Below are 22745 nucleotides of genomic sequence, written 5' to 3' on the forward strand. Positions count from 1 at the left end.
TCTGCTTGGGGAATTAAGTTAGGCTTGGGGAAGGGACAAGCCACAGCAGGGAGATGCAGCAGAGGCCCCACAGTTTTGTGAAAATTTTCTGAAGAAATACATGGAGGTGAAGCACAGGTTTTGGGTTCTGTGGGGATGGGTAAGGGGCAGGAACCCATCCACCAATTTAAGAATTCATTTTTCCAGCATCTTGTGGAGAGCCATGGAGATGGTCCTGTAACAACACTATAAAACGTGTTGCCTTGGACTGGGCTTCAAGAGCGATTTCCATCACACTGCTTGGTCCAGACTGTGTCACACATGTTAAGGAGAAGCCGCTGCCCAAGCATTCACACACCATTCAGGGAGTTGCACACACACACCCAAGACTTTAACTGCTCGGACCGGAGTCCCTTCTCAGCAGCAGCTCCACGGAGCTGACGGGTGCCCCTTTTCCACTCCTCGCTCACACTCACTCACTCTCGGGCACCTCCTCTCCCCTCTGGCTCGACCCTAGGTTTCCCGAAGCAGAGTCTCCGATACGACGTACGCCAGACGAATTTATTGATTGGTACAGCGGTGAAAACTGCTCAAGCTGGGTGCCTCCGGAGAGGGACCCAGAACAAAGAAATCCCTGGGCAATTATACCCTTACAATTTAAATTCCCCTCCCCTCAGGAGACAGTTCAGACCAATGGTAGTACTAGGGTCTGGGGTCTTCCCATTCTTCATTGGGTCCCTTCGTTGTCTCTAGGTGGGCCGATTCTTCTCTTATCTCTCAGGTTGCAGCTTCTGCTAAGGTTGAAGCCTCCTTATCTTTCTGGTTTGCACCGGTTTTGGGGGCCTTCCTTCATGCAGCCAAGTAAAAGTTCAGTGCATGGTCAGTGGATCTGGGTGAAAGTTCACAGCTTGCGGCCTCAGGCTTCAAGAAGCCTTGATACTAATGCTAAAGTGACTACTACAACACACACATTCTAAAGGTATGCTGATCAAACAAATTAACAGGCTGAAAAATAACCCCAATAGTTGATAGAAGGCATTTAGACTGCCATCGATTGCACAGTTTGCACCACAGCAATAAGAGGCTGAGTCTTCCTTTACAGGGTGCCTTTGGAAGGAGAAAGCAGTGGCTGGGTAAACAGGGTGCTAGGAATATTGTAGCAACATCAGCTATTTTAAGAACTCCGTTATAGTTAGGAATGACATATAGCAAACCCTACATTAAGTCCCTAGGAAAAGGAACAATTAAAAACGCTCTCTTAAACCTGTCTGTAAACACAGGAGGGAGTTTGATCTGAAGAACTGAAAGGAATCTCAGAAGAATAATAAGAAAAGAATGTGATTAATCTGGGTGAATACCTGTAAGAATTATAGTCTATAAAGCACTCAGGAAATAAATTAATACGAATCCTAGGACAAGTAATAATGCCATAGCTGGAACACAAAGACATTTCTTTCATCCAGAACACAGATCTGCCTGCCAGTTAACTGTATGGGAAATCTGAAAGTAAAGTAATCTGTACACAAATACTGTGGAGATTAGTATAAAACCAGCAATATGTTACAAGGGACTGTATACAGCCAGCATATCAGAGATGTGATCTTACCTTGGTGGCAAAATGTGAAAGACTGTAGCAAGGTGAATAGCATGTAACCAGAGCAAAATTATATAAAGGGAATTCGGACCAGATGTGGATGGATTTTATGCCAGTGAAAACCCAAAGCATTCTGGCTAGTCATTTAGGACTTCAGGTTTAGTGTATCTAATCCTAGCCAGACTAGAGGAGTGCTCATTACCATTACATGGTGGTGTGCTGAGGGGCAGGGCATGAAGGGGAACATCATCCAGAACCGATCCCTAATGCTGTACTTTTGAGAAGGCAGCACTGGAGGTGAGATGCTCCACCCTTCTCCCAGGTATCAAAATAAAAGGCAGTGGACGAAGAGGGGGGCAGCAACCCAGTATGGCAGATGGAGGGGACCTGCACCCCATGCAAACAGGGAACGCTAAGCTTAGCCACAAAGGTCTCACAACGAGCAGGGCAGCTGCTGTCTCATGGCAGCAGTACATAAAACTGCCTTTGCTGCTCCTTATCCATTTCCACTGGGTGGGCTTGGTTTCCAGACTCCATTAATCATTCTGTTTTGCAAACCTTTAACCTTCACATATTAAAACACACACGCATGCACACACACAGACACAAAACTGAAACATGTACTGGAATTGGGAATGACAGATTTGTGTGCCTTGAGGAAGCACCTAATTCAGACGCCTTTCAAGGGACAGCTCTTGATTTATATAATTACACAGACTCCCCAGGAGAGCTGCAATCTAGCTCTTCAAGGAAGGGGCCTGGGAGACAGGAGATGTGGACTGCTTTTCCTTCTCTCTCACTGATTCACAGAGCCATCCTGAAAAACTCACTTGTTCTTGTAACGCCTCAGTTTACTGTTGGCACCACTGTGGCATCACTGTGAACTGCTACATAGTTCATAATAATTACAAAAGGGGCATTATGAAGTCACTCAGCTCGGGGGCTGAAGCTTGCAAACTGCTGTCAGCCTCTGACTGTGACAGTAGTGCTCTTGTGCCGGGTACCATCCAGCTACAACGCACCTACGCTGAGGAGTCTGTGAAATAAGACACACACATAGGAAAATGCATGAAGAGATGCAGTTTGTCCATGTCAGCATGGCAAGCCAGTGGCACACACAGGAATGGAGCTGTTGCTTCTATGTCTTGACTAGTTACCCTGCTTTTGAAAGGCAAAGGATTACTCCCTGAGTACTCCAGATGAGTGGCTTGCACAGTACTAATGCTCCAGTTTCAGTGAACTGTTCTCTGATCTACTTGTGCTGCTCTTAGGCCATACGACCCCGTTGCAGCCCCATGGAGCCAGATTCACCTCCAGCACCACAATTTTTTAAGCTGGATCAGGAGACCAATCTGGTTCTGATCAAGGTCCTGCAAACAGCTGGGTCAGCACAAGCGAGAGCTGGCACTGGGCTCAGGGCAGAGTGACTGGCACTGTCACCAAAGTATCATCTAATCAAAGCATGGCCTGTTAGGGCCCACATCAGATGCCTTGGCATTGCTCAGAACAAAGCCAGAGCATATAAATGACTCAGTGTGGAGATGTTAATGGGATCACTACCACACAGAGAAGGGAATCCTGCAACAGTTAAGTGCCACATTAGCACACTCGGCATGGGCCATTAGCCACCTTTCTCCACCGTTCACTACTTGCCCCTTCTCAGCCCAAATGTTTGTTCTATCAGAAGGCACAAAAGGGACGCGAAACCTAAAGTTTCTCAGTTTGAACTAAGACTAGTACTTAACTTCAGCTGTGCGTGTGCTCTGTAAAGAGCTGCAGGCTTTTAGGTCTTTATTGTTCTAAACAAAAGCTTTCTGGTGGTGGTGTTCTTCATTATACATTGGGAAACATCAGCTGTTGGAGAAGGAGAAACTCTGAGCAAGTCACAAGCCATCTCTAGGTCTTAGTTTTCCATCAGTGAACTTGGTATCCATTTGGAGGAGGGCTGTCGGGCTTAGTTTGTTAGCCAATGGAGAGATGATTGCGTAGTATCACCTTTGCTTCGCAAGTTATGCTGATCAGCTGAGCTGTAGCGACTGTACGAGTTCCTAACCTGGTTAAAGTGCTTTTGTGTTTGTGACCTTCCTGGCACCAGCATGTTTTTCAGAGTGGAGAGAATGGGGAGATATTTCAATTATATATTGCAATTTTATATTGTATATTGCAAGCATTTTATTAAGCATTCAGTTTTGGGAAGGATGGGGTGATGAGGCTATGAGAGAAGAAGACTCAGTGAAGCACAAAGCCAAGGGTCCCCACATGGCTGCATGGCCTCCATCTGCTAAGCAGAGGCAGGCAGTGAGACGTGGAGTGCTGCTTCTGAAGTGGGAACTGGGAAGGAACCATGCCGCAGGGCTGGGCACAGGACTGGCTGCAGGGAGTAGATTACTAAAAAGGTGGCAGCTTGGCAGTGTTATAATAACCACTCCGACTTTGTTTCAGAAACTTGATGCTTGAGGGACCTGCACCCCCTGTATCCCCTATTCCCAGAAGTCTGTCTCCGGACACTGTCGTCAACCTCAGAGTTCATTTCCTGGTTAAACAAACAGCAATTAAATAACACAAGTCAGGCAACGCCTAGAGACACTGTCTCAAACTCGCCCTAGACAGGCCATGTGACACTGGGGTCCCTCTGTTTTGTCTCTTGGCTAAGACATATTAATCGTAAGAGGAATTACAGAGTGCGACAATGTGTGTGTGCAAAGGGAAAGTGGGCCTGGCCTGCTGGGGAGATGCACTCTGCTTCTTGGCACTGCAGAGCCACAGAGGACGTGCTGGGCAGCCAGCATTGGGCCAGGTGACCCAGAAGGAAACACACCCCCTTTCATTTGCTCTGCTATGCCTGTGTAGAGAAAATGAGAGAGAATAGAAAACTCAGTGCCTCTAGTGTGTTCCTACAGCAGTTGGGACAACCAGGAGAGGCACATCATGATCTTCAAGAGGTGTTCACAAAGTGGAACCAGGGGGAAAGGGGCAATCAAATATTTGTTCCCAGCAAGAAAGTGAAACAAAGCAAAAAATGTGAGATCTTTCTAGTGCACTCTAAACTGTAGTGTAGCTCTCCAAAAGTAAGTGATTCAAAGCATGCTCTTTGGCACCCATCAGTTAAAAGGAACAAAGCACTAGGGGACGTACCCTCAGACTCCTGGTGCTAAAGGAGAGACGGATGACACATCTGAGACTGATGAATAGTTCACTCGCTGTATTTCCTTTGGCTCTTGCAATCTTCAGATGCCCCCCCAGTAAAAGTACACAGAAATAAACTAAGGATGAAAAAAAGGTCACTGTGACACTGTTCATTTTCTATACATAAAGCCTCATTCATTTAACCCATCATCATCAGGGTTCAAGGACTTTTTCACTCGTATTCACTATTGATCCTCCTCCTTGGGGTCCATCACCCCCAGGGTGAAAACTCACAGAGCAGCAAGGGATCTTTAGTCTCCTCATAGAAACAGAAGCTTTTCCTTTGCTCATGTGTACAGTCAATACTGACATCTATTTGCAACATGCTTTGACTGGCTCTTGGTTCCTCTAAAATAGGCAGTGGTGAATTCACTTGTTGGCGCTTGAATTCCTTGCTTTTATAATGAATACCTAAAGTTATTAAAACCAGAAGAATCTTAAAAATATAACTTCTGTTCCATCACATATTCCTCTCTTAATTTATGGATGTTGGGCAGTGAAATTCCTTCAATTATGTTTCAGTTGACCTTGCTACTGGGTTTTTTACACTCCAAGTATCCACATGACTGAATTTCAGCTTCCAGCACTTCAGGGAATGTTTCATTCTTTCCTATACTGTTTGCAGCTTACTGCAGGCAGAATGAACCAGAAACTTTGGGAGGGGAAGAAAATCCTGAAATCCAGAAGTCAATTCCTCTATAGATACAAAAAGTGGCAGATGGTGCACTGTGATGATGCAATGGGACTTTGAGCAACACAGATACTTCTATCGTGTGCCAGAACACCTGCATCCCAAGGGAACGCTAATGAAGAAGAGAGACATAGTAAAAAGCCTATAATGCATTTAGCTTGAACTGGCTTAGACATTTTTTACTGCTCAGATCTGCTATGTAAATCCCGATTGCATATCTGATCTATCAAGTGTGATTTGGGCAGTCAGCATTTGTGAGAAGCTGAATTTGGATTTGGGGTCCTATCAATACTTTTTATGAGGAGTCCCAATTAAGCTTCATGTTCACTGACCCCTAGCAGCTCCCTCATGCAGAATTTTGGAGGCAAAATAGCCACAAACTTCCCACCGAGGGACTGCATCATATCTCAGCAAGTCCCAGTCTATCCTGAGTAGGCTTGCAGAAGCAGCATCTGTAAGCAATGGGTTTCCAGCATACCCGGTCTGGCAAACAATGTCGTGAGGTCTTGCTGCTGAACTGTCTCCCCTGAGTCTACTTTAGGGCTGCTGAGGGCTGCTGAGGGCTGCTTTTCTTTACTACTACTAGACTACTGTTCTAGTTCCCTACTTCACCACTGCTAAATAAGTAACTTTTCCCAGTAGATTCCTTTCAGTAAATATTTCTATGCTTTGGTAATTTCTTACCATAAGGATGAGTCATGAAATAGGAGCAAAATACTCTAACTATCCACTTGCACCTCAGAGCCATACACTTTGCTTCTTTCACTGTTTTCTGTGTCTTCTGAGATGCCTACCAGTTAAGTAGATGCCACTGAGATTTCAAACAATGCTGTCTGCTGGAGTACTGAACTGTTTGCTTTCTGGAGACATTTATGGCCATTTAGCTTAGACATTTTGTTTAGCATGCAATAAAGCCCTTTGCCACATTTGCTTCCACAGGTCTCACAGCAGTCAGAACAGTTTGGAATATGACCATTTTGATAAAGAACTCCCTTTTCCATGTAATTAAGAGTACTAAACACATGGTATGAGCCTCCACAGCCATGAAGCTAGCCTATTCAAAGCTAAGCACTTTCTGCTTCTCTGACAAATTTTGGACCTGTAAAAATCAACAGAAAATTTTTCTCCTTCTTCAATAAGAACATGTTTTTCAAACTTGACATCTGCCTTAGCAGCTATTATATTGTACAATATTACTAGTATTTGAATTGCAGAAACACCCTGTCCTAGAAAGGACTCCAGGATGCCAGGCACTGAACAACAAAGAATAAAAGCCTGGTCACTACTTTTACTGAAGGAATATGTCAGTTCAAAGTGCTCTCTAACACTGCTTTACGTCTTGGAATGAGACATCTCTTAATTGTCTCTGGTTTTTGCTGTTGACAGAAAGAAGGCCAGTCCAGAGCTTACCTCATTGCCCAGGAGCTGATGTCTTCAGAAAAAGTGTGAGTTCATTGTCACAACCTATCTGTCGCCCTCCTAAAACTGAAGCTATGCAATCCACCCTTCAGCATTGGTTTGATGGCAATTAATAAAAGTTTGTCTCTTTCCCCAGATACGTGGAGATGCTCCAGCTGTTATGTATGGTAAGTAAATAATTTAATCACTGAAACCTAATTGCCCTTTTACTTAGCTGCAATTTAGAAGACATAAAAGCATTGAAGAAATGGAGGTGAATTTGAGGAGGAATGGCTTACTGTGAACCATTGCAAAGGAATATGTCTGCCACTAATCTGCCTTTGCTACAGATCCTCAAATCTAGCATTTGTCATTCACAGGGAAAAGTGTTGGCCAACAGTGCTTGCTGGGGCTCTGAGACTGGTGTAAGATGCAGAATAAGCCTAGTGCAGAGAAGGAGATGGTGATAAAGAGGGGTGAACCCTCTCTCTTCAGAGAGAGGCAAATAGGAGCAGAGCTATGAGGCATGGGGATTTGGTTTGAATGGATTCACTCTGCTTCCTTTTAAGCTTCTTTTTTCTGATAATGCAATATCATATCAGTAATATCCAGCGTGGCCTGGATATCCACACTGTGACACAGGTAGTCACCATGGGCAAAATACAGACTCTGGTGTCAGAAACTTGTGAGGGAACACACACAAAGAATCACTTGTAGTGCCTGATAGAGAGCTCTTGCATGGTATAAACCCACTGGAGGCTTTGTCCCAGAAGACTTTGTGTCTTTCTAACAGAGCTGCCACTGCTTCCCTGGAGACTGGTACATATCTTTCTTAGCTGTTAGTTGCAAGGCAGTAGGGAATAATAGCCACCATACAAAGCACGCCCACTGCTGCTTGGAAAGAAATTCCCTGAGAAGGTAAAAAGTAGCCCCAGGTTGTCCTTGGAGGACACCCCAACCTTAGCTGTGGACAGGAACTCTGATGGAGAGAGAAGTAATAAGGTCAGCATCGTATTGCTGCCTGCTCATTGTGCCTCTCAAGCAAGCTGCCAAAGCTTAAGAGCCTTCTCAGGCTTGGGCAGCAGAGGCAGGAGAGCAGCCTTAAATGTGACAAACACCTTGCAGACAATTACATTTCAACAAATCAGAAACTGCCAAGCTGGTGAGCTGGGAACAAAGCACTTTAAGGGACATAGCTGCTTAGCTGGAGTCTACCAATATTTTGATAAATTGGTGATAACCTGCCTAGCCATTTGCCTCATCTATCCTGTCTTTCCTCTGATTTCTGCACAGCCAAACACATTATTTGACACTAGTGAGACACAGTTGTAGTTATCCATTGTCCTCTGGGGAAGCCAGGGTGGTTTCTTCACCTGTGGACTACAGCGCTTCTGATCATTAAGAATACCCACAGAACTCCTTACTGAAATTAAGATTTCCAAAAGTATCATCAAGAAAAAAAAGAGAAAAGCCTCTGCCAGCTTCTACATCAAAACAGAAGAGAAATACACACACAGGAAATTACCATGCACAGAGAGTATCAGCCACTCTGCATCTTCATTAGATGCATCCAAATAAAACATTCTTAATGTATTTAATTTTCCATTTCCAAGTACATTTGTACTTTGGTACATTATGGACAGCATGTAAATGCAGGACTGAACTAGCGTGCGTGTACAGTGCACTGTATTTAGTGGAGGTGCCTAGGAGAGGCTTCTTCTTTGCATTATATCCTAGCATTTTCCGAATACCTGTAGGAGCTAAAAGTGGCTCACTAACATGGCCTGAAAAATCTTTAATATATAGATCCAAATCTTGCAATGCACTTCAGTGCCTTTAGCCACAGCATGAATGGCTGCACACCCTCATGGCTGCTATAGCATCACGTTACTGTCAGGCTGCCTTGCCTATGCTGTTGCTGGGCCAGGAAAGGGATGCTTCAGGACTTTCCCAGTCCCTTCAGAACCTACTTTGCCCTTTTCTCCTTCCTCTGGTAAATCCCCGTGTGGTGAATTTGGCTCTGAGGCTATGTGTGTAAACGAGCAATTTATGCATTTTCACAATAATCCTATTTTCTGCCTGTAGAAATCATTTGGAAGGAACAGGAAATGTCATGTTTGCTCTCTCTTCCGAGTTGACAACTTTAACATGGGACAGGGATTCTGGTTTATATCTTTGCTAAAATTTTTTAGTTTAGAAACACGTATGGATGCAAGTGCATGCTGCTCCCCCCCCAGCTGAATGGACTCCAAACTGTTGGTAATCCCTAATAAAAAGAATCTTCATAAAAATTACAGCACATAGTTAGGGAAAAACTCTGCTTGATTGCTAATTTTATCTGTTGCAGTGCTCCAGAGTTGGTTCAACGATATGCGGGAATGAAAACAGAGAGTTTTCCTGGCTTGACTCAAAAATGTAAATACTCCCTGCTCGCCTGTTGGGGAACTCAGACACTTTCTAAGCATAAATGTTTATTACAGAAAATAAGTAGCATTACCTGGAGCTTGGCCTGCCAGTCCTGGAATTAAGGTTTTAAGACATGAGGGAAATTGGTTCTGTTTTAATCATATTTAATCATTAGGTTTGGATCAGCTGGTTAATTTGTCAGGAAAAAGATACCAGTAATAGCACTCCTATGACTGGGCAAGTTCTTCTATTTCTGTCAGCCATCAATTTTAATTGGAAGCATTTGTTTGGTTTTTATATATGTTTCAGTCCTGTAATGGAATATTCCACTGAATCCTATTTTGCTGGGATTTTGTTTCCCTGCCTACCCATCCTACTGGACTAGAGGGATCTTATAAGTGTTTTGCATATGCTCATTATTTCCTTAATTATGAAAGTCAGAGCACCAAAAGAGGAGTTCAAATTTCAAATTAGAGATAGGCCTAAAGTAAACCCTTGAATGAATGCATTGGTTTGCAAAGTTAAGCCACTTACAGGTTGTGAAATGTCAGAATCACTGTAACCATGCACTCTTCACTTTCCCTGTCCCAGTTCCCATTTTCTCAAGTTAGAAAGTTCAGAAAGATCTGCATCAATTTTAGGATGAGATTTTGGGTGCACAGTTTTGATTAATGATTTTCTTCTGCAGTGGAAAAGTATCCTTCTTGCCCCATCACCAAATGCATACACTCCTTTAGCGGCTACTGGAGGCTTTTTTCAGCAGACTCAACAAGCAAGTTTCTCAAATAAGATTTAATTGTTTCCATGAGTTGGCTTTCTAAGTAGTCAGGATGTATGAACATCACCTGGGTTAGAGACTGAGGGAGAAGAGAGGAACAGCCAGTCTGTTTTCACACTTGACTGCTAGTTCAGGCACTCCTTAGTTTAGAAGAGATCAAAAATCTTTATGGGAACAGGATCAGAGGGTTCATTTCTGTGTTTTATCAGGTGCCTATAGCCCTAGCATACCCCATCTCTGCTGCTATAGGCTGATGTCTGCATGACAGCTACCATACTGCAGTGGCATTCAGAAATGATCTGCAGGTTTCTCTGTTGCAATCATATTCAATCTAGAAAGCCACAGTCAGTCCCAGCACTGTTACCTTTCCCACCCCAACTACTGTTGAATATTTATATTCACCTGTTGCCCAGTGTATTATTCTGGAAGTCTAGAGAAGCCATTACCAATTTTACAACATGTAAGTTCCTCAGACTACAGGGATATTATTGCCTAACTGAGGCTTTTCAATACTGTCATAGTGGAAAAAGTTACAATGAACTAATTACTCCTTTTTGCACATTTGAATAGCAAATATGCTATTCAAACTAATTACTCCTTTTTGTATATTTGAATAGCAAATAGCAAATAGCAAAAATTAGGAACATCAGTAAAAAATTGTGCTTCGCTGTGCACTCGCTGTTGACACAGGTCCCACTGGCAAATGTCACGAGCAACTGCCAGTGACCACAGAGTCACCAAGCTGCCCTCAAGGTACAACACCCCATTCATGCCCAGTTAGGACCAAAGGCTTCCTCAACAGCCTATCCCAGCTCAGGCAAACATATGTCTCTGTTCCCCATCACCAACTTTCTCAAGAAAACAGTTTCTAAATGCTCATCTTCAAGTCTCAAGCCTCATCTGCTTATATAAACCCACACGTTGGTAAGAAAGGCAAGGAACTAAGCCACACCCTAGCTGCTTTCAGAAAGGAAAAAAAAAGCTTTTTTAAAGCCTGCAGCAGGAGCAGTTTCCCATCTTATTTCCAGGCTTGGCTGGAGCTGCTATTCATTCAGCATAACAGAATCTGTTTGGCCTTTCAGCGGAGACTTTAATAAATTGATTGATTGCCAAAACGATGACATTTCCATACACCCACTCTGCTATTGAACTGAAAGAGTGGAAACATTGTGTTAGCTCACAAACTTGGTATCAGTTGGTGTGGTAGTAGTGATAATAATCTAAAGGATTAGCTGTTATTTGCCCTACTCAAAGGTAATGCAATTCTCTGGAGCAGGGAGTTAAGAACTCATTCTGGACTGAGCAGATGGGACTGGCAGGGCCTTGCAGTCCAAGTCCCTGATCTCTTGGTACTCACCATTTAGTTTTACAAAGTTGATTAGTCTTTGCATTTCCTTCAGGATCATTTAATCCTCAAACTTTGTCATTCTTTTCTCCTATGTTTCTTCCCCAGTAATGCAGGCTGCACTTGTCATCTTTTTCTTAGTGCTTGCTCCAGAACAAAAATGCTGCAGGTTGCTTTCTCAGCCTAATGTTTCACATACCACCTTCGAGGACCAAGAGTCTGGTTTATTTGCTTCCCTTCAGCCAGTCTGTTTCAAATGACTTTACTAGATGTACACAAATCAAACTTAGTGTGACTCAGACTGCCTCAGGATCCCAATCTGTATGGGATCAAGCATTTGCTTGATAGTGCACCATGTATGTTCACATTTATTTTCTCTTTGGCTTTTGTACATAAAATCACCTTTTTTGTGCATAAAACCCTTTGAAGTCATTATTACTTCCCTCTGAGGCATTTACTGAATTAAGGTACCTGAAAGGACAGCTCTGCACTGAAAAAACACCAGCCCCAACACCTCCCTGTTCAAAAAACAGGATCCTGTTTCCTGGTTTGCATTTTCCTCAGAACAATGGGCCACAATTTTAGAAACACCAAGACCCAGATTTATGCTTTCTCAGCATTTGAAGATATGGATATGAATATGATATGAATACATATAACATGTGCTGCTTCTCCAGCCTTTGGAGTAGTTTGGGATCCAACCCTGCACTGGGCATCCCAAGACTTCTGACTGCAAAATAAATCTTAGGAAATAAAAAAGAACAAAATCATCTTAGTGCTCAAGTCACTAACTCAAAGGTACCTAAATGCAGATTACCATGAAGTCAGGCTCACTGGTTAAACTCTACTTTCAGAATTCTTGTAGGCAGCATGTTCTCAAGAACAAAAAATAAACATCTGATGTAGGAGCCACTATTACATGATAGACAAAACAGAACTCCATCTTTCTAATTATTTCCACTTCCAGTGAATGATTGGCTGAGCCTTTTTTACTACTGTAAATTTCTTGGATGATGTTCAAAGTTCTGCTGGACCACTCAAGTCATTACTTTCCTAATTAGTGAATGGAACATGCTGGCTAAATGAACAGCTAGCTGGCTGTTAGACCCTCTGAAGCTCTTATAAAAGCCTAAAGATGCACTGTCACAAAAGAATAGCCTGCCTTCATTTACAGCAGGCTGGTTTTTTTCTCGTTTATTTATTCATTGTTGTCTTCATCAACAGTGGGAAAATAGCTATGTATTGGCCAGGGAGCTTCTGCAATGGGAATGTTGAGCCAAAATAGCTTTCAGATAATCTGTATATCTCTTAAAAGGAGAGGGAAGTCACACTAGCACATTTGGCATCAGGACAATTGCCTAGTAACAAGCCCCACCGATACAGTATTTGCAATGCACACTGTACAGCTTGCCAGTTCTGAAACTCATTTGCAGTGTTTTGGATGAATGTGTGTATTTGATTGCAAGTGAGTGTGTGTTGAGGTCAGGGTTCCTGACCTAGATTGTACCCTGCAATGGCAGGATAAGAGACTAATTGTGTCTGCTGCGATAGTATTTTCTGCTGTTCATCTGGCATTGTTTCTGCTGAGCTCAGTAATGAGAAATTTGGGAAGATCACTGCTCAGTGCAGATCAAGGGTCACTCACTCTGCTACAGGAGATGTGCCACTTTTTAATTCAGGGGTGACACTTTCACTTTCATCACTAGGAGAGAGGCTGCTGGCCATAGTGAAGATACCTCCAAGAACCACCCATGAGTCAGACTTGGCTCACTGCATACTGTACAGCATCTCATGCCTGCATTCAGCTTTAATATGGATACTCTCTTCTCCCCCTTTGAACTCTTCACCCTCCCCTCAGGTGTAATGCCTAGATGTCCAAAAGAGTCTTGGATCCTGCAATATGCAGTGTCTGTTGAATCCACCTTCATTTTAGAAGTGAAAGTGGTTGTAAAAGCCTGCACCATTTTATGCAATCAGTGTAGACTTCAGTTGTATAAAGTCTGGGCTGCAGTAAGATTTCCTGTTGTCCTCCCTGGCCCACTCACAAAGGGTCAAGTATGCTTACTTCCCAATATTATCAGTTCATTAAAATATCAGCTTGACTTGGGAAGCAATTACAATTCTACATATACATGCAAAATGATTTTTGGATGCATGTATGTTTCATTATTTATTGAAAAGTATAGAAGTCCGGATGCCAGGTGGGAGTTGTGGCGTGAGCAAGGTAAATATGCTGTGTGCAGACACGATTTCTGCAGCTGAAGTGCCAGTATCCCCACCTGGGGACTGAGGCAGAAAAATGGCCATTGTTTTTCCCTAATGGAAACTCACACATCTTCCCAGCCTGAATTCTCCTTGAAAATTGTAGAAATACCCTAGGTGAATTTATTCACCCATCAGGCCTTTCCTGTTCTTTAACACAGAGTAGAGGTATAAGCAGGGAACCTAATTCAGCCATGACAGCATTAGAGATCAGACCTTTGGCTGGTATAAATTTATATAGCTTTTCTCTGGCAGGTGACTGCAAGAACAGCAGATGATTAGCTTCTTCAAAGCACTGCATCAGACTCCTTTGGAGTTAAGATTTTTTTCCCTCATTATCAACATCATGAAGATACTTCAGAATCTGGGAAGCAGTTGAGCTCTTTTCTGCTTTGTGCATTATTGCAGGTAGAAGCTTCCTTCCTTCCAGTGAGACGATGCAACAAAGAACAGGTAGAGACTTTGCTTCAGCATCCAAGATCTGGAACATCCTACTTAGACTGCAGGCATTCAGAGCTTTTCTAATCCAGCCACAGAGTCTAGCAATTTGGTCCTTCTAGTATAACGTGCACTTTTTGGTCACAGAAATACTTTTCAGATATTTCTCTTGAACTGTTAAAGTGTGGCTTTGCTCTGCAACCACCATCTTCTACTAGAAATTCACAATTTCTGGCTCAAATGCAGGCCTGATGCTGGGAACACAGTGCTGAGAGCCAGTGAGAAGGAACCTCCATTCTCACCTGCAGAGCAACTGCCGGTCAAACTGTAGGACTATAAATTCCTGTTGGCAAAGCCAATATAATGATGTTGTACTCCCTTCTCCTTCTGTTCTCCTGCCATTGTAGTCTATAGGCAAGAACCAGGATTCCATTATGATTGGATTAGCGTCTTATACACCACTACTTTAGAAGATGAACAAATAACAACAGAAAACCAAGGAGATGTAGCAACTGATCAGCATTTCTTGAACGATTTGAAAAGGTTTTCTTTCAAATAAAGCTATCTGTTTAGCTATACCTTTAAGTCAAAATCTTGACTTTCTCTCCTCCAGTCTACTCACCTTTCTAATCTACATAGTTGCTTTCAGCCTATTGCAGGTGGCAGAACCATCAGCTTTTTACAGTGAAGGTAGAGACTGATTTCAGTCCTATCATCTCTTAACTACCCCTACTAGACTGGTTGCAGTAGTCCCTGGTTCTGCAGGGATCCACGGGCCATTGGATGAACTGATCTAACTTGGCCTATTCTGTTATACACAGAAAAAGCAAACAGATATTCTGGATCCAGACTGAATTACTGTACCCTGGATTATTTTCAAGTAGAAGTTAAAGAAGAGAAATCACTCAACATAGCAAATATATATATATATACAGGCAGTTTTTTCTCCTGAGTAAACTACTTGCCAGAAGCAGTGGTTTAGCTGACAAGAGATTAGTTTTCTTTCCTTTCACTAGGGTCCTGCAAGGTTAAATGTTCTCAGGCTACTAAAGGCTAACTGGCAGCAGGGCTGAAATGCAGAAAGGACCACAATATGTATGGGATGTATCCACCTTGCAAAATGGCTGTTGATATGCATACAGGATTGCTACAATTGATTTTTGCAGCTGGCCTCCAAAGCATATTCCGCCCCATATTGGAGAGATTTTATACACAACCTCACCATTTCTGCATCTGCTCACAAAATCCTGGAAGCAAAACCCAGAACTAACTCTTGTCCCATTAACTACCCCTTTTGCCTTTGGATTAGAATATCACATTTCACATAGATGTTGAATCCTGCAGAGAACTTTCTTGCTAAGTGCGCTGCCAAAAACCTCTGGCTGCTGGCATTGCTGACTCCTTTGAAAGAGTACCTGGAGATAACTACCTGCTACAAAGGTTTCCAGGTTGCTGATCCCAGCTAAATTGGACTACCTTTCTGTAGCCCTGAACCAGGTACCTAAATCTTTTTTTTCCAGAACTCTCCTGTAATCACTATTTCCTCTTAGTATTGGCAGGCACTGCCAGCATCTCTAAAGCATCTCATATCCCAGCACCCTACAGTGAGCCTCATCACCTCACAGAGGGTATCAGATTCTGCTCCAAGAGCCAAGCATGTGACAGTTAGGCAGTGCTCCACACAAACCGTAAGATCTTGTTGAAACTAACCCCACATTCCTCCTCGTCTTATGCCCTTATAACAGGCTCCAGGTTACAGTCCCCATTTCCAGTAGAGAACAGAAGTTCTTCAGAGGCATTCTTGGGGAAAAAATGTAACTTGTGTGTGTTAGTGATGTGCACAAACAAAAGAAGAAAAAAAAACCCAACCATCCTTTGTGGCTGTGGGTTTTGATCCTCTTTGTTTCACTTAATTATTTGTAGGGTTTATTTCAGGGATATTAGGGATTTGGCCATTGGATGGCTGTAAAGGGCTTATTTATGGGTGCCCAAAATGTAATGAAAAGTTTTATGTTTCAAAAATGTATTTTTATAGCACAGTTGCCAACCTTCTATGTAACCTAGCCACCTTGGGTTATGCTTTCACATGCACACACAAACAGTGGTGCAGGTATAGGCATAAGACAGGAGTGAGATCTGTAGGCTCATATTCCCCTGGGTGAAACTGAGCTCTGTGGCCATCATGCCACAGCCTTGAACCGAACAACTTCAGTTCATGCTTCTGTTCTAAGAAAGTTTTGACCCAGCAGTGAATTAGATGGACTCAGTGTTTGGTACCTTCTGTGTGGAGACATGGGGCTTGGGTGTGACAGACCTAGAGTCCTTCAGGTGCCATGATTGATTAGAGTTAGTGAGACTGCAAAAGCACTTTGCATTTGATTAATGGCTTCCCAGGCACTCAGCATTTTCAATAGTGACATAATTATTTTTTAAATGGATGTTTATAGTGATTACTGTTATACTGCAAGTTTTTTATTAATCATTAGGAAGCTGGCTATCCAGGCAACTGGAATTAAATAATTTGTCTGAGAATTCATTATAATCAAAGGGGCAGGCAATTAATGACTAATTAAATCCACTGAGATGCTGTGGGAAAGGAGTGTTAATCTTGTTGCTCAGCTATGGTGGAAAGTGGACAGATACAGAGCTGTTCAATGTTAATTTGGAAAAGATGACATTTCTATAACATAATAGGTTACTTAAGCACATCAGTAGTGAACTTACTACAGCTATTCACTTCCCCAGGCACAATAAGCTGAGAGAACCCTTTGGATTCTTTCCCTTTCCCCAGTCTGGATTAATTACGATGACTGAGGACTTTGAAAGGTTGCAGATTCCTTTGAGTTAGGAAAAGCATCCAGAAGACAGATTGACTGGCTTAGTTGGTTGGAAAGCCTCTGCAGTGTACACTGGCTGAAATATGTAGTTAGATAGGCTCACTCACACACCAGAAAAAACAGGAGCTGGAATAGCACAACACTGGGATTATTTGTGGTACTGGCGCAGGACACGTTGTGGAAATCAGACCCAGATAGTTAGGAAACACAAGAATACTCTTTCAGAAATTTCTATGATCTTGTTTTCTCCAGGATATAGTTAGTCAAAAAGAAAATTGTCATCATGATCTTTTTTTTACCTAGTTCTAGGGGCTTTTCAGAAAACAAATGCTTCATCTGCAATAGTTGCTAAAAAAACATACTGTACATGTGACTTTCCTTTTGGCTAGTATCTATTAGATATTCCAGTCATTTCAGTTCATAGTGAGCCAGTGTGTACATTGCTGTTGACAGTGTTACAACAGAAAAGCCAGGAATTAATCTGAGGAGACTAAAAACTGTTCTTGCCTGGAGTCAGTTCCTACTGGTGAGGAGAGAGGAGTTTTGAAGTTCTTTGCCCAGAGGCTCTCCTGCTTCTTATAGAACCTTTCAACAGGACCACAGTCATACCAACCAGATCCCCAGCATGCTGAAATCAATACAGCTACCTTGATTTAATCAAACTAAAGTGGACTATCTAATGTAAAATATGGATCCCCAGTGAAACATACTCTGTTGAGTTGCTTATACCTGGACATAGCAAGTTTCATGGAAATCAATTCTTTGAGACTCCTCCTTAATTACTCCATGTACTTATAAAACTTAACTAGACAGAAGCCAGAGTCATGAGAAATGCCGTGGTAAATCCCAGTACGGCCCAGGGAGGTTCATAAGATTGCCCCTGAAAGTTCAGGGAACAGAATTTGACTTTTTGGCAATAGGTTGCATGATCACTAGATCCTGACAGAGGAAGATATTCATTCCATCCTGGTTCAGGGCCGGATAGAAACAGCTTGGCATCTTTGAATGAGCTGTGCGACCTTAGAGGTTTCTTTTTATCAAGCCCCTGCTTCCTTTCACAGCACATTTGGCCACATCATGTACAGTGGGGTAGGAGGCCAGGAAATGGTCTCCGAGTGGAAAAATCTAGCTGCCATTTCTGTTAACTCATCCAGCAGAATCACCTTCTCAGCAATTGTTAAAGCAGCTGCATTTTTTTTTCTGATGAATTGGCTTCTATGGTGAGACAGAGAATGTTTTTAATATATCTTTGAAAAAACATTGGTTTTAATAATAACTCACTGTTTGCAGAGTAGCATGTGAAAAAATACATTCACAGCATGGATCTGGCCAGACTGGTCAGACACTAAAGCTTTCCTTCACACGAGCTCTTGGGCTAAAGCAGAGCTCAGTGCGAACCTGCTGGAAGAACAGCTCCTGCCTGCTGTGATGGCCTTAGTCTGACAGGATGCAGCCAGGGCTTTCACGCCAGCTCTGCTGTGACTAGATGCCTGGGCTTCGTATGTGGTTATGAGCTACCTGACCCTTCATGAGATCACCAAAAGCCCCTTTTGGGACTTGTTTTTTTTCTCAGGATGCAGTGTTAGCGTATCTGTAACGTGTGGTAGATTCTGTCTTAAATCAAAGTTGGTTGTTCTCCTAGTAATCTTATATTCTAGTACGTCTTGTGGTCTGGACTACTGACCAGACCACAGTAGATCATGTCATATCAATATGGTCCCTCCTGGCTTCAAAGCCAGTGAATCTAAGTATATTCAGCTACAAAGCCCCCGTTCAAGTATTTTTAATGCTGAATTTAAAAACAATACCTGATTTGAGGTACTTGAATTACCTCAAAAAACCAGCATGTGTAGGCTGGCTAGCAATAAGAGAGAATGCTGCAGTCCCCTAGCCTTACCTTCACACACAAAAAAGAAAGGAAGGTCAGATAAGGACAGATAGTATTTTTGTAAGGAAGGAAGCTTTGCAATCTCCTAGTCTGCAGCTGCTGCAACAAAACGAGTCATCAGGAGCTTTCAAACCTCACAGTTAATGTGGCCTCTCTACTGAGCTGTTGTTTTGATTATTTACTCTGGTTTTCACTCTCACCCCTTTTTTCCTCATCTTCTGCAATAAAAACTCCATGTACTTCATGGCTTACTGGGATGCAGAAAAGGACTGGAAAAGGCACTCACAGAATTAGTTTCTAAACAATTGTATATGAATGTCCAGTTTGTGCTCTCATCACAAACTGGGATGCACTTAGGTTTCTAATTGTTCACTTATTTTCATAGAAAAACTGAGATTCAGATACTTTGCCCATGAAGACCTGACTAGCAGAAATGGGAAATTCAACAGTAAGAGTCCAACCTGTCCCTAATGGAGGAACACACAGTCATCTCCTTATAGGGAATACAGAGGAGAATTAAACCTGTAGCAGTTCTGCAGGACCATCCTCAGGCAAACACTGAATACTATACTAACACTTTTCAATTACTTGTACTTTTACCAATACTGAAGAAGCAGGTGCTGAAATCACACCCTTTTAATTTTATTGAATGAAGGCTGCTGGTTTTGAACACCAGATACTGCTATGAAGATAAACCATCTACTTACAGTGCCCTAGCTCCTGGAAAGGCAGCCAGAATCCCTGGGTCAGGAACCTGCCTCACTCCACTCAGCAGCAAAGCGTTAGTTATACCTCTGCACAGCATCAGCTTTCCTGCCTTCTTGTGTTGTGCGTTGCCTTGCATCCCATTGCCACAGTTTGCGTTCAGACCTCCACAAAGCCCAGGCAGCTTTAAAGGCCTGAGCTTCTCTAGCCACTGCCTGTGAAGAGGGGATGTGTCTGGCAGCAGCGGGCAGGGGAAACAGCAGTGGCTGGTAGGAACCTGGAAAGGGCCAGGGCACCACAGGGGCCAAAGTCTCTCGAGAGTATGCAGGTGCCAGCAAAGGCTCCTTTACAAGTCTGAAGCAAAGAAGATGGATTCTGTAGCAATCAGGCTTTGACCTGAAAACATTTCAGCATCCAGAGCTCTGGATGAAGGAGACTTTAAGCGATGTTTGGCACATAAAATATTTGCTGTCTGCTGTTGGGATGATTTTCTAATGCCCAGGGATCTAATACAAATTATCACTACAGTTTCAGACAGAGGCCTTATTCCTCACTTCCAAGTCAAAGCTGGGGAAACATTTTGCTATGCACTCTTAACAGGTACCCTATTATGCACCAGAGCTGGCTACATTTTAATACAGAGGAAATTACTCCTGTGCCCACATAATTTATAAATCACTTCGGGATCAAAACCATTTCTAAGATGAGGAAACAAGGTCTCCATCAGGTTTCATAGGGAAAATGATTTGTTCCATAGCTTAAATTTATAGCTTCTTCCTCTCTTTAAGTTCAGATTTGGAGACAAGTGTTGCAAATTTTAGCACAAGACAAGTAGACGTTGATGTTTTTCATGTCAAGCTGTTGGACCCAATGAAGTGACAGGAGAATCTCATCCTTCAGTTTTAAAAATTATGTTTCTGGTTAAGAAACACTATAAAAATGAGACAAAATACACCTAGAAAAGCAGGGAAAAAAGGCAAGGTAAATAAAAAGATACCAAACTCGTTGTATGCATAAGGGTCTGATGGCTTGGCCAGGTGAAATGTTCCATTTTGGGTTGACAGCATTGCGGGATTCAGCTGAAAGTGTGTATGAACTAATGGATAGAAGAAAACATATGCTATGATCTCCTTGCTATACTGAGCACACTCGATCACTATTGATGGCATATCTTATAATTCCTAGAAAGCACAGTTTAGGACCCAAGAAATTGTAACGATAATTGAGACTTTAAGTCTGTTTGCCTAATTTCTGTATTGTTGTTCACAGGATTTCTACGACGGTGTCTTGAAAGTGCTTGGAGAAGAAGATGAAAATGAACAGGAAGAAGTTAAACTCAAGCAGGGCTTAAGTGAACTCCCTGAAATTTATGAATTACACCAAGACATCCTGGGAGAACTGGAAGAAAGAGTCCTTAAATGGTAAGTATGGAATGGCATGGTTTGATGGTCTTAACATACCCTCCACAGCAGGTGGGTGAACTCCTCAGTGTTCCCTTGACCCCACTAGCAAGGAGGCTAGGATTCCAGCAGAGATGGAAGGAGTAGAACCTGAACTACTCTGGAAGATTTTGCATACAGGCAGAAAGGAAGTAAATGTAGAGGCTGTCAGGCTAAGAAAGCAAATACTGAAACATTTGTGCAGTGCACAGCCCATGACTCCAAAATGGCCCCATCAGTCAGTCTGAGGACAGCCTGCTTCATATGCATTATCCTCTGATGCCAGTTCATAGTCTTCACCAAGCAGCTTCACACTCATGGCCTGAAGGTCACAGACTCATGCCATGGGAGGCAGGAACAGCAGACATCAGAATTGATCCTGAAGAAGATCATCTGCTTACAGAAATCGACATAACAACTGCGTAGCTCTCAGATAAGGGACACCCCCTCGCTCCCAGCACCAAGGCAGGGCTCTGCACAGGCTAGGTTTCCAAGCCAAACAGACACTGTCAGCCTGCTGAGGGACTCCACCTAAGCCAAACATCCTCACAGGGTGAAGTCTTTCCGTGAGAGAATAAGACCATGCCTAGGACAGACAAAGCTCCAAAATTCATTCAGTTAAGGAGACCTCTGACTTAAGCCAGGCTGCCAGGCCCTAGTCTATCAAACTGCTGGAATAAGAATGTCTAAGAGAAATTACCTCTGCAGACCCAAGCTGACTAAGCCTACAGCAGCCAGCAGAGCCCCTGGCCTAGACTGAACTACTCTGGCTCTGACAGCTTATGATGGACCATGCAGCCCCACACCTCCACCCTGCTGAACTCCGGGAGGCAGTGGTCACTGACAGTGGCTGATCCTATCCCAGCACTGCCACTGAGCAATTAAGGAAGTCAATTAGGTCAGGAGAACTTTTCAGTAACAATCCTAAATGCAGGGCACAGGTCTCCTTGTCAGCCCTTGCACTTTCACGTCAAAGCATACAACAAGGAAAGGAAAGGCTAAAGGGAACTGTATATTGGTTCGTGTCCACCAAGGGACTGTTACAAATGGCAGGAAGACTTAAAAAATTTAATCAATAATTTATGATTTATACACTCATAACAAACAGAAGTGGTGTTTCCCGCTGGGATCTAAAATGACTTCTTGTGTCCTAAAGAAGTCACAGCCCACAGCATGCTGCCCATTCCCTAAGACAAAAGGGACACAACTGGAAATGCCCTAAGATTCTGTCCAGAAATACTCTTGTGGCACTGGGGAAAAAAGAGGGCTGTACTGCCAATGCTGCCAACACAACAGAATGACACATGGCATAGGGCTGCACTCATACAGGTTCCCAGGTCACCACCACCCTTGAATCTTCCAGTAAGTCCTTCCCTGTGCCTGTGCTCCCCCAGACACTCTGTTGCTCTGACATCCCCAGGAACTCATGTTCCTCTCTTAACCATGATTACCCTTTTGCAATCTCAGGTTTTGTCCCATTCTCTCATGGTACATGCTTTGCAAATATTTCAATACTGTGCAACTGGATGCTGAGACAGACGATGGTGGGGCAGTGCTGAGAAGGGGGCAATGAAGGAGAGCTGAAGACACGATGTTACAACTGAAGGCTTTATATGATCCCCCACAACCAGTGCTCCAGGCACTGCAACAGGTGGAAGGTCTGTCCAGAGAAGCAGAAGCTGTGTCCAGAAAGGAGACATTCTACCTGCTACAGACACACAGTGCTGCCATGGCAAAAGCAGAGACGAAGGATCAGGCCCTCCTGGTGCCCATTCTACAGCAGCCCGTTTTGTTGTCCA

The 22745-nt window shown here is 43.1% G+C and overlaps 1 protein-coding gene across 1 annotated transcript in view; it reads left to right on the plus strand.

Annotated features, from left to right (window-relative positions):
* The window catches only part of FGD5 (FYVE, RhoGEF and PH domain containing 5), a 105429-nt gene that overhangs the window by 42329 nt on the left and 40355 nt on the right, over window positions 1-22745 (plus strand). The window contains exons 3-5 of the mRNA XM_072876117.1: window positions 6837-6895; window positions 7006-7036; window positions 20777-20928. Coding sequence (XP_072732218.1) covers window positions 6837-6895; window positions 7006-7036; window positions 20777-20928 — 242 coding nt within the window. The remainder of the gene's footprint in view (window positions 1-6836; window positions 6896-7005; window positions 7037-20776; window positions 20929-22745) is intronic.

This window comes from Ciconia boyciana, chromosome 11 (genome assembly GCF_034638445.1).
Source record: "Ciconia boyciana chromosome 11, ASM3463844v1, whole genome shotgun sequence".
NCBI lineage: Eukaryota > Metazoa > Chordata > Aves > Ciconiiformes > Ciconiidae > Ciconia > Ciconia boyciana.